The sequence below is a fragment of the Haplochromis burtoni genome, unplaced genomic scaffold (assembly GCF_018398535.1).
Source record: "Haplochromis burtoni strain Fernald_Lab_line unplaced genomic scaffold, NCSU_Asbu1 Contig_1, whole genome shotgun sequence".
NCBI lineage: Eukaryota > Metazoa > Chordata > Actinopteri > Cichliformes > Cichlidae > Haplochromis > Haplochromis burtoni.
Window position 1 is genome coordinate 2,160,253 of NW_024582362.1, and position 12,660 is coordinate 2,172,912.

A 12,660-nucleotide genomic window follows, 5' to 3' on the forward strand; every position below is an offset into this window, starting at 1 on the left:
TTTAATCAAATCATTCATCATCCATAAGTTGTGATGGAAAAATGTCTGAAAGCGTGCAGGAGCCCACTTTTAGAGACAATCACTCATGTGTTATAATCTTAATTGAAGCTTCCGGGATGATGGTTCTGGCTCCTATTTGTTTTAACTTACAGGTGATGCGTGAGGGGAGCCGCGGTGGTATCGAGCGATGGACTCCAATGCAGAATGCGAACTGGGCTGGGATGTGATGGGCCCAGTGGACGGACGAGACTGGGACAGGAGGCTCCTCGTCTGCCTGGCACGAGGCTGGCGTGGAGCCCGCTCAGCAAGAGGAATTTCTGTCCAGCTCAAGAACACACAAGGAATATTCATCCTGGGTTGTGGGACTGGGTGGGATTTTGTGCATGAAGAGAATTGTATTTTTACCAGTTTTAGAATAATCTTTTCTAGTCTCGGTGGGAATTTTAGCATATTGAGAAAAATGTTGTTGTGAATTGGCTTGATTTAAATCAAATTGAACTGCATTCAATTAAAGCCAAATATAACTTGTAATCAAATCTATTCAAATGTAAAGTCATCTCACTCAATTTGGACAACTAGCACTAAAAGATACACTGACATCCTCTGTTTCCCAATTAGCAGATCAGAGGTTGCTGTTTTATTTGTCACTCCATACTTGAATGGTTTTATCCTGTTTATAAATAAACACTTAAAAATGACATTACTTCATTGTATGATTAATTCTTTGTCTGTGTTAGTCCTTTAAATGTTGTTCCTCCATAATTATTCTAGAGTCTTTACAGTGTTCAGCGACTGCTGTGAATCCACCTGTTCACAGGAAGATGACACCAAACATCAGAAGATGTTATCGTGCGCCACAGTAAAAGGGTGGTTTCTTGGGATTAAAAGCACATAATAAACTACAGCAGAAGCTCACACAAAGCAGGAAATAAGCAGGCAGCACTTCATCTGCTAATGCACGTTTTGCACTTTTATTGTTGTCTCATTCACTAACAGCTCAATGGTGCAAGATTACCATGCAGAGAATTAGGATATCTGCATGACACATCTATGCTATACAGCGAATGGATTATAATTATTACAAATACAGTAAACATATTTACATTTTAGTTCAAGCTCCATACAACATAGATATTTACAAAGTATGAAAATGAAACCGGTCTGACAAGTAATGTACAGCGTTAATGACGGGTTTTTTCTCCTTTTCTTTTGTTGAATAGATCTGAAAGGGGGCGGGGTTAACTGATATTAATTGTCAGAGGGGGAAAATATCATGGCTAATTTTGTTTGAAAGGCATCAGCGGAAAAACAAACACACAGAAAAAAGTGATGAGGTGAAGAAAGACACATTAAGTGTGCTGTCGTTTTAAATGTCACAAGCTACTTTGTATAGTCCTATATCCCTGATATTAGAAAAAATTAAAATGAGTTAAAATACACCTTTATTTTGATAGAGTTCAGATGGATGCCTAGCATGACTAATGAGTAGATAACCCCCCCCCCCAAAAAAAACAAAAAACAACAGACTTCTAATTCACTCGAACCGCTTTTTAATAAAGAGGAAGCACTAATGTAACTCACCTCCTCAGTCGAGGTGCAGGGGGTTACATTTTAGGTCTCCTTTTCCTCCCCCCTCTCTTACATTCAAACCCTCTCTTAGTTCACACTAGAACAGGCCGCCACACCATCATTCGGTTTAATATGAGTGGAACAACTAAACCGCACAGACTTTATTTGACCAGTTAGTTGAACCTTTTATTAATGTGTGCAAAGAGCTGCAAACTAATATATATACACTGCAAACAATAAATACACAATCCAAAATAAAAACACCTCTGCAAATGAAGTGGAAACGTTTGCTCTGGCGGCGCTTCGCATCAACGTGTATATGAGGCACTTTTGAGACTTGATCTGTGCATATGTGCATCTTTGATGTGCAGCTCAGAGATCCACAATCCAGCACGTTTCTGTTTCTCTGACCGTCAGGCTGGCTGAACCGAGGTCACGTCAGAGCTTTGTTTTTTATCTATATGTAACAGACAGTCGGTTCCTCTCCTTCCACGCATTTCATACGACACAGCAGGCAGACTGCTGGTTGGTTGACCAGAGTATTTTAATGTCTGTCATTAACACATCCCCAAACAAAACGTGAAAAATAAAATGACAGTGCCATCTAGTGACATTTTAAGAATACTGACAGTTAAATGTTATCAGGTTTTAAATGGAACATGAAAAGACCGACATACATTAAAACACATGTGGAAAAATGATAATTGAGTAGATTTGTTTGATGGTTGTGAGAGTAAAAACATCTGAAGGTTCAGTTACTTTGTCTCTGTACTTCGGTAACACTTCACAGTGCTACCAAAGTGAACTTTCTGTTCACAGACACAAATTACACCTTTCTTGGCGCTGTCGGTCTTGCGTGCTGCACGATAACATTCAATATTTAGTATTTACTGTTATCTACACTAAGCTAGATTATTGCGACGGTGTTGTGTTTATTCTGTTGCTCTCTTTTTTTCTTTTCTCAACAGGTGATCCAAGTGATTTTTTTTTAAGTGCCCTTTCTCACTGTCCCTCTTTCCCTCGCTCTCTTTCTTTATTTCTCCCTTTCCTATCCTGAAGTCATGCCTGTCCCATCTGTAACAACTGAAAATAAAATAAAATAAATAAATAAATAGTAATAACGAAGGTCAATCAAATAGACCAATATGGCAAGGCCGTGATGATCCACTTGGTAACATAAATCTGTTGGGCATCTGTCTTGGCCTTCAGACAATAATTCTGATGGCTAAAGAACCAAAACGGGACAGGCAAAAAGAAAAGAAAAGAAAAAAAAGGAAAGGAAAGAAAAGAAAAGAAAAGAAAAGAAAAGAAAACAAAAGAAAACAAAAGGAAAGAAAAGAAAAGAAAAGAAAAGAAAAGAAAAGAAAAGAAAAGAAAAGAAAAGAAAAGAAAAGAAAAGAAAAGGGAAAAAGAAAAAGGCTGGATGGGATCTTTGTCATGATGGTCTTCCACACCAGTAACTACGGCTTCTCCTCCATAACATGGAAGCTTCTTACAGACCCTCAGATGAAGGTAGCTGCATCCTCCCACATGAACCTGCAGTCAAATCAGAGGAAACTTGTACTTGCTGAACACTGAAGATCTTCAGTAAGGTGTTCAACAGTGGATCTCACAAGTAACTCAGTCCATAAACACTTTCTTTATTTTCTTTAATAATCAGTAACATGTACTTTATGACATAAAGTATGACATAGACTCTTTGCAGGACCAGTAGAGTCACCCACATGAAAATAAGAATTAAATAAATTATTAATTAATAAATTACTTAATCCTCCATATCCATTGATTTATTAAGTACGATGCCTCACTCAGTAAATTGAAAAAGAAAACAAACAACAAAAATCAAATTGCACATGATTAACAAAGAGAAGTGTCAGTCACAAGATCAAACAAACACTGACTAATGGTAAAGTCTGCTAATAAAATACTGCTGACAACCTATTGACCACCTTTCATGTGTACTTTTAGCCACTGAAAGCCTGCAGAGCTCCACTGGATGGACGGCACCATTCTTACAATAAATATTCCCTTTGTGCCCTGTGGATGGAGGCAGTGCTGCACTGGACAACTCCCTTCAGGGCAGAAATGTTTCAGCACAGGAGAAAAAATAATACATTTTGATTGTTTTGAGATGAGGAATGAAATTCTGTCATCTCTTAAAAATCGAAAAAGTTGAATTTAATCAATAAGGGACTCTCGACTCAGGTCAGACTGAACTGTGCTTTATTTTAGGTCACTTTCAGAAAAGGATACCATGCTAAATGAAATATAACTCTCCAAATGATGCTACAATAAACTCTCCAACATTAAAGAACATGGGATGTGGGGGGAAAGTACTTACAGTTCAGTCTCACATGGTTATTGCTACAAGAATGTAAAATATGTTTGATAAGCAATCAAACCTGAACCAAATCAATATGACAGGTCTGCAAATTTTTTAGCTGAAGGGGGAAAAGTGCATGATTGGAGAAACTTTAATTTTTGTAAAACACTCCAGAAACATGTCTTAAAAAAACATGAAAGGAGTATACTGGATAATATTATTGTTATTGTCTGGTTTCCAACTTCATATAACAAGAATTTGAGAGGCTGGGGCAGGAAAAATCTCATGGAGTGTTGCGGCTATAGGATTGAACACACACACACACACACACACACACACACACAGGTTAATATACTGTATGACATTTAAGTGACAAACTGCTGTAGCCAAAGCCAAATTCTTCAGAGCTTTTTCCCCATTGCTCCCCTCTGCTGGGCTGAATGTTTCCAAACACAGTGGGTTCATTGGAGTGGACGGGCACGGGGTGGAAAAAGTTCTCTAACGAGCTCTCAGTCTCAGACATGGATAACAAGAATGAAAAGCAGGGAGAGAGAAAGAATGACCACTGTCTGGTTACAGAAAATGTTCAAACCGGCCCAGTTTGACTCAGAGATGAATCAGGCATTGACTGAATTGTGTGTGAGGGGAAAGTGTTCCTGTTCACAGCTCAGGCTTTTTAATATGAAGCAAATTACACCCATGCTGGTCAACGCTTGGTTACCTGTTATGTAGAAGTACAGTACTGTGCAAAAGTCTCAGACTATCCTCATTTCTTTATATTTTGCTTCCAGACTTACTTCAAGTCTTCCTTCTTTTAAAGTTTTTCTTTGAACTCTGGCTGTTTTTTCCACAAATTTTCAGACAAGTCCTTGTGCCTGAGCAGTTTCAGAGGAATGGTTTGGTTTGTTAGGGCAATTAACGCTGACATATTAATCATCATAAAAAAAAACCCACCTAACCCAAGAGAGGAACTAGTTAATTTATCTGTAGGTACTTTGTTACTTGCAGCTTGTTCCAGAAATAAAAAAAAAAAAATTGTTCCCATTTCTTTTGTTAAATGTATGAAAAATGACAAGAAAAGCACCGTTTGACAAATATAAAATAGTATTTTTGCACCAGAAGGTGATTTCTAATGAGCTGTTAGCCAAGATGCTGGTATAACTTGGTATGATCTGCAGTTATTAAAAAGATTAGGAAACTGAACAACAAGTGAAGGACAGAAATAAAGTGGCAGACCTAAAGAACACAAACAACACAACAAAACAAAAAAGAACAGCCTATAACAGATTAACTGTATCTGAAAGTCATGTTCTTCAGAAATGAAAAAAAAATATCCAGAAAAAGCCTGACACAGTCGGTCCAACTACTCTATCATTTTTAAGCAAGGCTGAGATTTGTCAAGTTACACAAGAACTGCACTGAATATCAGTGGCCACAGCTGTTATGGAGAGATGAATCCAAATTTGAAGTTTTTGGTTCAAATAATTCTCTTAACTGTTTACTGAAACATATTCCAAGTAGAAAGTGCATTTTCTGAAGAAACTGCAGTGTGAATCTGAATGTATGCACTGAAATGAAATAATTAATGAATATTAAGCTAAAAATGTTGAATGAGTTGTAAAATACAGACTTTTTAGCCTGAAAACCAAAGTGCAGAACTTTTGAAAGCTGATGTTCACACAGAAGAAGTTGGAAAATAGCTGAAAATGTTTAAAATGTAAATTAGAAAAATGAATATTAAAAGTTCATATTCTTTAAATCACTGAATGATTATGTCATGGTCCTGAGTCTGCCGACTCAGTGTTTTGTGTTTCTTTATGCTTTTGTTTATTCTGATTATGTATTCCATTATGATTTGCCATTTGTTAGGTTTCTGTTCTGTGCCTGCCCTGGTCCCACTTCCGTGTTCCCTCTGTCTGTCTATGGCGTCACACTGTCTGCTTCTGAATCTGTCTGTTTAGTTTAGTGTCTTGTCTGGTTCTCTGTGTCTGAGTTTCCTGTTTTATTCTGAAGGTCCCCGTCTCATGTGAGTGTGTTCAGTTTACGTTTCCCCTGTCCCGTCAGCTCTGATTTCTCCCAGGTGTGTTGCCCTCCTGTCTCTCATCCCCTGATTACTGGTGTGTGTATTTAAGCCCTGTGTGTTCTCCTGCCTGTTGGTCTGTGTTCCACGGTGTCCTGTTCCTCGTCTGCTGGAGCGGCACACCTGCCTCTAGTGATGGGCAGATGAAGCCCCATGAAGCACTGAAGCTTTTCATCCAATTGGTTCACCCCAACGCGAAGCTTCATGAAGCTTCATTTGCTCTAGCAGGACACCTACTGGACGTAAAAATAATAGCTGGCATGAATTTGAAGAGTGTGGCATTTTGCACACAGCCTGTAAATGTCAACAACAAAAGGAGTGTGTAAAACATGTATATTGTAGTGATGGCAGTATACTGTGTATATTTATAGTGGCAGTATGGGAAATGATTATTTGGAAATGCTTGAAATGGAAATGATCATTTACTGTGAGGTGAGGTGTGGTTGGGGTGTGGACAGTAGTTGTGCTTTTGTAACGTTGAGGTATGGACAGCTACACACTGAGGCTTTGAGCCTCAGTCCTGCCTGTTCACATTTTATTCTGTAAAAACTAAATTTTCACTGCTTTTATGACCTTTTTAGTGGGGAGAACATAGCTAGGATTTAATGATTTAACAAATCTTTTGAATCCTTTGTCCTCCACAATGCTAAATGGCTGGGAGTCCTCAATCACCATGCTGACCAGGTCTTCATCTATTTGAGATTGTTCTCCTGAGGAAAGACAATAAAGATAAAGCACAAATATAAATATCACACACGTAACTTATAACAGTTGTATAATATTGTTATATCATTTAGTAACATTACTGCATCTATATTATCATTGCATTTGATGGCTCACCTGGTCTTGCTCCACAATCGGTGTTCCCCTTATTCTCATGCAAAGCTCTGTAGTGCCTAAGCATGGATGAGTTGTTGTTGTTGTTATATCCCAGCTCCCTGGCACATAGCAAACACTTCACCTTGTACAAAAGTCAAGACAGCTCAACATAAATTGTATTGCACCATCAGTATCTATGAAAATACATCTTCTGTAGAAATTTACATACCTTGTTGGGAGGAATAAGATCAAAATGTTCCCACACAGGGGAGGACATCTTCCTCTTCTTAGCTGGCTCCATTCTCTCCTGACTTTCTCTCCTCACTCTCATAAACCTCCAAACGTGTCTCCAAACTCTCACTAACCGCAACTCTCCATCAAACACCCACATTTTTGAATGAAGTCTGAGGGGTTTATATCGCTGTCATATCTCGCGGCAAAGTTCGAACCACTTCATGAACCAGTCACGTGGTACAGCCGGGCAGCGAGGCTTCGGACGTCATCATTTTCAGCTCCTCCCATAAATGAAGCAAGCCTCGATACGCGCTTCGCGGAAACGCCCCCTCCATTACTCGACACACGCTCCGAAGCCTCGATACAGAACGTCCCATCACTAACTGCCTTGAACCCCGCTATTCAATCATGAAACGGGCATCAAATGATCAGGCCTGATCTGCGCCGGTTTTATTCGCTTGTGTGTTGTTTATCGTTTCACTTTTACCAGGATCCTTTTTTAGTTAGCTGACCAGCTTTACTGTGCAGGGTGTCGGGTTCTCAGCAAAGTTTTGTCCAGTCGGGTGCAGGGTTAGTGTCTCAGGACTATTAACAGGGAGAGGGGGGCACAAACGAAATACTTTTCTTCTTATTCCATTGATAATTAATGTCTCGCTTTTAAAATAATATCTTTGAATCTTACAACAAACGATTGATAGATGACATATATACCATCAAAACCGTGTACATCACTGTCACAACATGTGTTTTCATTCAAAGGCTTTATGATTTTTCCTATAATGGTGGGCCGGTCTCTAGTCAAAATGCCCAGGCCGATTTTTTTGTCCCAACCAGCCCTGTATGCAGCTCATCTGCAGTCTGGTGTTGCAGTCTCATGAAATTACACTTTAAATACACTCTGTTCACATATGGGTCCCACATACACAGTCACACTCGTTTCACTCCTCTTTGATAAGTAAGCAGACTTGAACCACATTAATATACAAAGTCTGCAAATTGCAGAGTTTTTAATTTTTGTAAAACATTCCAGAAATAAGTCTTCCAAAAAAAACAAAAAAACAACACACACAAACATGAAAGGACTATTTTTCTGCTGTGATTTGAATAATCGGCTATATTTTTTTCCCACCCACCTCGTATTTAACTGATTCCCTTTGCCTTCCATTATCTGTAGTATGTTATATGTAAACAAGGAAAGCTTTCCCCTCATGAAGAGGCAAGTTATTAATGGATTACATTGAGAGGACAGGCTGTAGGCACTGATGCTTTCACTGGTTCATTGTCCCATTAGAAGTACTCAATACTGTCATTCTGAGTCTTGGGGTGCTGCAGATCAGTCAGCTCAAGCGTTCCTCCATAAGCCGGGAGTTTCTCATAAACACGGAGGTGAACATATTCGTTTCCTCCCACATAGACCTGCAAGGAAAGTTAAAGGAGATGCTTGATGTGCACATAGAAGTAATCCTGATCATTTTATTTTATCAATGTAAGCCACAGCTGTGGGCCAAACAACATGCATGGAAAAGGAGAATCCACATCTTCATATATAGAGTGCCTGATTGTTTTAGTGTTCACAAACAGAACATTTGTTGAGCTCTGTTCATGGCTGACAGAGTTTATGAAGTAAATATGTGCTTATGCTTCTTTATTTAAGCCCTAGTGCACAGGTGTTGAACTCTAGGCCTCGAGGGTCTAAATTACCTCCTCAACATGTCCTGAAGTTCTCCAGAAGCCTGGTAATGAACTAATCATTTGATTCAGGTATGTTGAAACAGGGTGATATCTAAAACCTGCAGGACACCAGCCCTCGAGGCCTGCAGTTCGACACCCCCGCCCCTAGTGTGCGTTGTGTGTGACAAGCGATCATTCACAAGAACTGGAAAAACCGGAAATGCTCGTCCTGTGCCACACCAGGAGTGTGAGGTGCACTTTGTGTGGAATTTGTGAAATTTGTGTGGAAACAATGATTGAAAGCCTCAGCTATGAAGCTAGAAAATCAATAACAGTTAAAGGTTTGCACACACGGTCTTTTAAAATCACTACATATGTGAAGAGATAGTAACTGAAAAACCCCCACTGATCATTGCTTTAGTTTTCACCTGACAGATCACATTATAAATCAATGCTCTTTTTAATTATATTTTATTGCATGCAAGACCTCAGAGCTTTGCAGTGTTGCCACTGCTCACTGCTTGCATTACAAACATTACCTTAATGAAGTAGTTGGTCCCAGCTACGACCTGTGTTTTGTAGTTCTCTGCAGTGAAAACCTCGAAGTTTCTCCCGGTTTTCTGCTCTGCGAGAGGCTTCATCTGAATAACAATGACAGCAAAATCAATATGAATGACAGGCCCTGTGTGTGAGTGTAAAAATCTCCCGTTTCTACTCACTGCATCACAGATCTTCTGAACTGCTTCATCAGCCTGCTCCACCTCGGTCAGCCCTCCGCACATTTCCACTTCGACAACATTTTGTTGGTAAAAAATGACCAAAAAGCTAATAAACACACGCCAATTCACAAGTCTCTGCATTGTGGACCAGCGCAGAGGAAGATGGGTGTTTGTTGGTACAGTATTTGTAAACGATCATGTAAAAAACCAAATAACACAACAGCCAGTCATATGACTTCGCATTTTGAACCGTACCATCAGCTCAAGAACAAGGGGGGTGGTAAAAATCAAAAACAAAACAAGCACACTCAGACTAGCACAAGAAAAGAATACCTTTTGCCCACATTTTTACCGCATGTGTGGGTTTGTCGGGGCGTATGACAAAATACTCTTGAGTCTGCCGGGAAGTGAAAATACAGGGTGTGAGCTGTGATTGAAATATTGGAAAGGATCACACATGAATCACAGCCTGAGTATTGCTTTTAGCTCTTCCTTTCCGGTTATCCTACTTCTGATACCTGAACCTCAGCCTTTCCAAATCTCCAAAAATTGTATTTATTTAATACAATTATACCAACTGAGCTTAAGGAGATAGAAACAAAGTATTGATTCTAATGAGCTAGTATCGATCAGATACCAATACTAGAGTTGGTATTGATCCAACTACCTCTAGTGCACAGGTGTCAAACTCCAGGCCTTAAGGGCCGGTGTCCTGCCGGTGTCCTGCAGGTTTTTGATGTGTCCTTGATCCATCACAGCTGATTTAAATGGCTGAATTACCTCCTCAACATGTCTTGACGTTCTCCAGAAGCCTGGTAATGAACTATTCATTTGTTTCAGGTGTGTTGATCCAGGATGATATTTAAATCTTGCAGGACACCAGCCCTGGGGCCCGTTCTTCGTACGTCGCTTACTACATCCCAGACCAAATCATCGCGCTAACTCTGAGCTCGCTATTCCGGTTCCCCGAACACACCTGCTGTTGACGATTAGTATAGCTGGATGAAGTAATGTGAGATTACTGGGTGTCGTAAAAGGGGCTACGCATCGATAGTAGAAACATTGATCGGCAACCCTCTGATTGGTCGGCGAAAATGTCGAAGGGGCGTGCTCGGTATTTTCCGGCAGCAGAGCAAGAACTCATGAGTGCGGGATTTCAGGAGTTTCAGAGTTTAATTAAAACGCAAGGGAACACTGCAAAGGCTGCAAAAGCAAGGAGAGAGGGCTGGCAGAAAGTTGCTGACAAATTAAACTCGTAAGTAATTTAATAATAACAATAATAATGGATGGAGTTTATATAGCGCTTTTCAAGGCACCCAAAGCGCTTTACAATGCCACTATTCAGTCACTCTCACATTCACACACTGGTGGAGGCAGCTACGAGTTGTAGCCACAGCTGCCCTGGGGCAGCTGACAGAAGCCAGGCTGCCATATCGCGCCATCGGCCCCTCTGGCAGCCACACACAGTAGCGTAGGTGCTGAATGCCCAGAAGACAGTGAGATTATTGTGGACTTCAAGAAGCACACAGCCCACCCCTCATCCTGACTGACACCCTCATCACCTCTGTGGACTCATTCCGCTTCCTGGGTACCACCATCACCCAGGACCTGAAGTGGGAGCCCACCATCACCTCCGTCATAAGAAAGCCCAGCAGAGGATGTACTTCCTGAGGCAGCTGAAGAAATTCAACCTGCCAACACGGACGATGATGCAATTCTACACCGCAATCATCGAGTCCATCCTCACCTCCTCCATCACCGTGTGGTACGCTGGAGCCACTATCAGGGACAAACAGAGACTGCAGCGTGTTGTGCGCTCTGCTGAGAAGGTGATTGGCTGCAGACTCCCATCTCTGCAGGACCTGTACACCTCCAGGACACTGGGGCGTGCAGCTCGGATCTCAGCTGACCCTTCTCACCCTGGACACAGTCTGTTTGACCTGCTCCCCTCAGGCAGGAGGCTCCGGTCCATTCGCACCAGAACCTCTCGCCATAAGAACAGTTTCTTCCCCTCTGCTGTTGGACACATGAACAATAACCTATGACTGTCCCGCCACTAACACATGACCCTACGCTGTGTTCACTGCATCATTCCATGTTTGGCACTGATCACCACCTGCACTCATGTATCATGTATATATCTATCTACTAGCACTTTTAATTCTTATTCTTACTTTTTTATTTTCATGTCTATTTAAGCGAATTTATGACAGTATGTTTGCACTGAAGCACCGCAGCAATTTCCTAATGTTGTAAACCTGCTCAACATTTGGCAATAAAACCCTTTCTGATTTCTGATTTGTAATGTTAAATTATGATTTTATATTATATCCCCTTTCACATTAGAGCCACAACAGGACCCACTAGAACATGGGAACAAGTAAAAGTGAAATATAAGAATATTCTACAGAATGGTAATATTTATCACTTATATTGCTTTTAGTCTCTTGGAAAGAGACCCTGAAATAATCTGTTTGTTTGTCATAACAGCAACCAAGAAAAGGGCAGAGCAAAAAAAGACAGGTGGTGGTCCTGCACCCCCTCGTCAACAAGTTGGTTAAGTAAATAATACCCTCACGGGAAAATCGATATCTCTCTATGAGCACACTGTCGCGCTGAGCTAAAGGATCCTGTCTAGTCCCGCAATATACGCTGAATTCTGAAAACTCTCCTTATCAATCTTGCACCTTCCGCAATGGGTGGCTCGCGTATACGGACAGGACATGGCTGCGACAGACTTCCCAAATCCACCTTCGCTTTTATAGCCGTGGTCTCTCATCTTGATTACACGAAGTAATTTACAATTACTACTCTGAAATATGAATTACATCTGTAATAATCACATACATGTAATAGAATGTTAATAGTATTCACTGAATCGATAAAAGAATGATGTCAAGTTTAGTTACATTCTCCCTTTTTAGGAAATGAACCTTGTATTGATGCTGTTGTGGACCCCAGTTACCTGTTTCTCTCCCCGATATCAAGTGCTGGACCCTCATGTATAATCATTTAGTTACATTTATGGACATGTATTTATCTATCTCTCCATGTGTGTGGAATATCCTAATTAGCGGAGAAGGACGCTTTACGTATAATGAAGTCGATCAAAACACATGGGGTCGGCGCGACTGTCTAATCCAGTGTTTACAATAAAATAGATTCTGGCCTCCACAGCAGGTTTGTACGCTATACGGCCAATCTGTTGCTACAGACAGCAAAGACCACAATCCTCTCTCTCTTTT

The 12,660-nt window shown here is 40.6% G+C and overlaps 1 protein-coding gene across 1 annotated transcript; it reads right to left on the reverse strand.

The window, feature by feature from the left end:
• Positions 1-8,000: 8,000 nt before the first annotated feature.
• On the reverse strand, positions 8,001-10,098 carry LOC102310476 (cystatin-B). Its single transcript, XM_005912273.3, has 3 exons — positions 9,416-10,098; positions 9,236-9,337; positions 8,001-8,441 (listed from the first exon to the last, which is right to left on the reverse strand). Exons 1-3 carry the CDS (start codon positions 9,554-9,556, stop codon positions 8,313-8,315), a joined length of 372 nt encoding a protein of 123 aa, XP_005912335.1. The 5' UTR covers positions 9,557-10,098; the 3' UTR covers positions 8,001-8,312.
• Between the last annotated feature and the right edge of the window lie 2,562 nt (positions 10,099-12,660).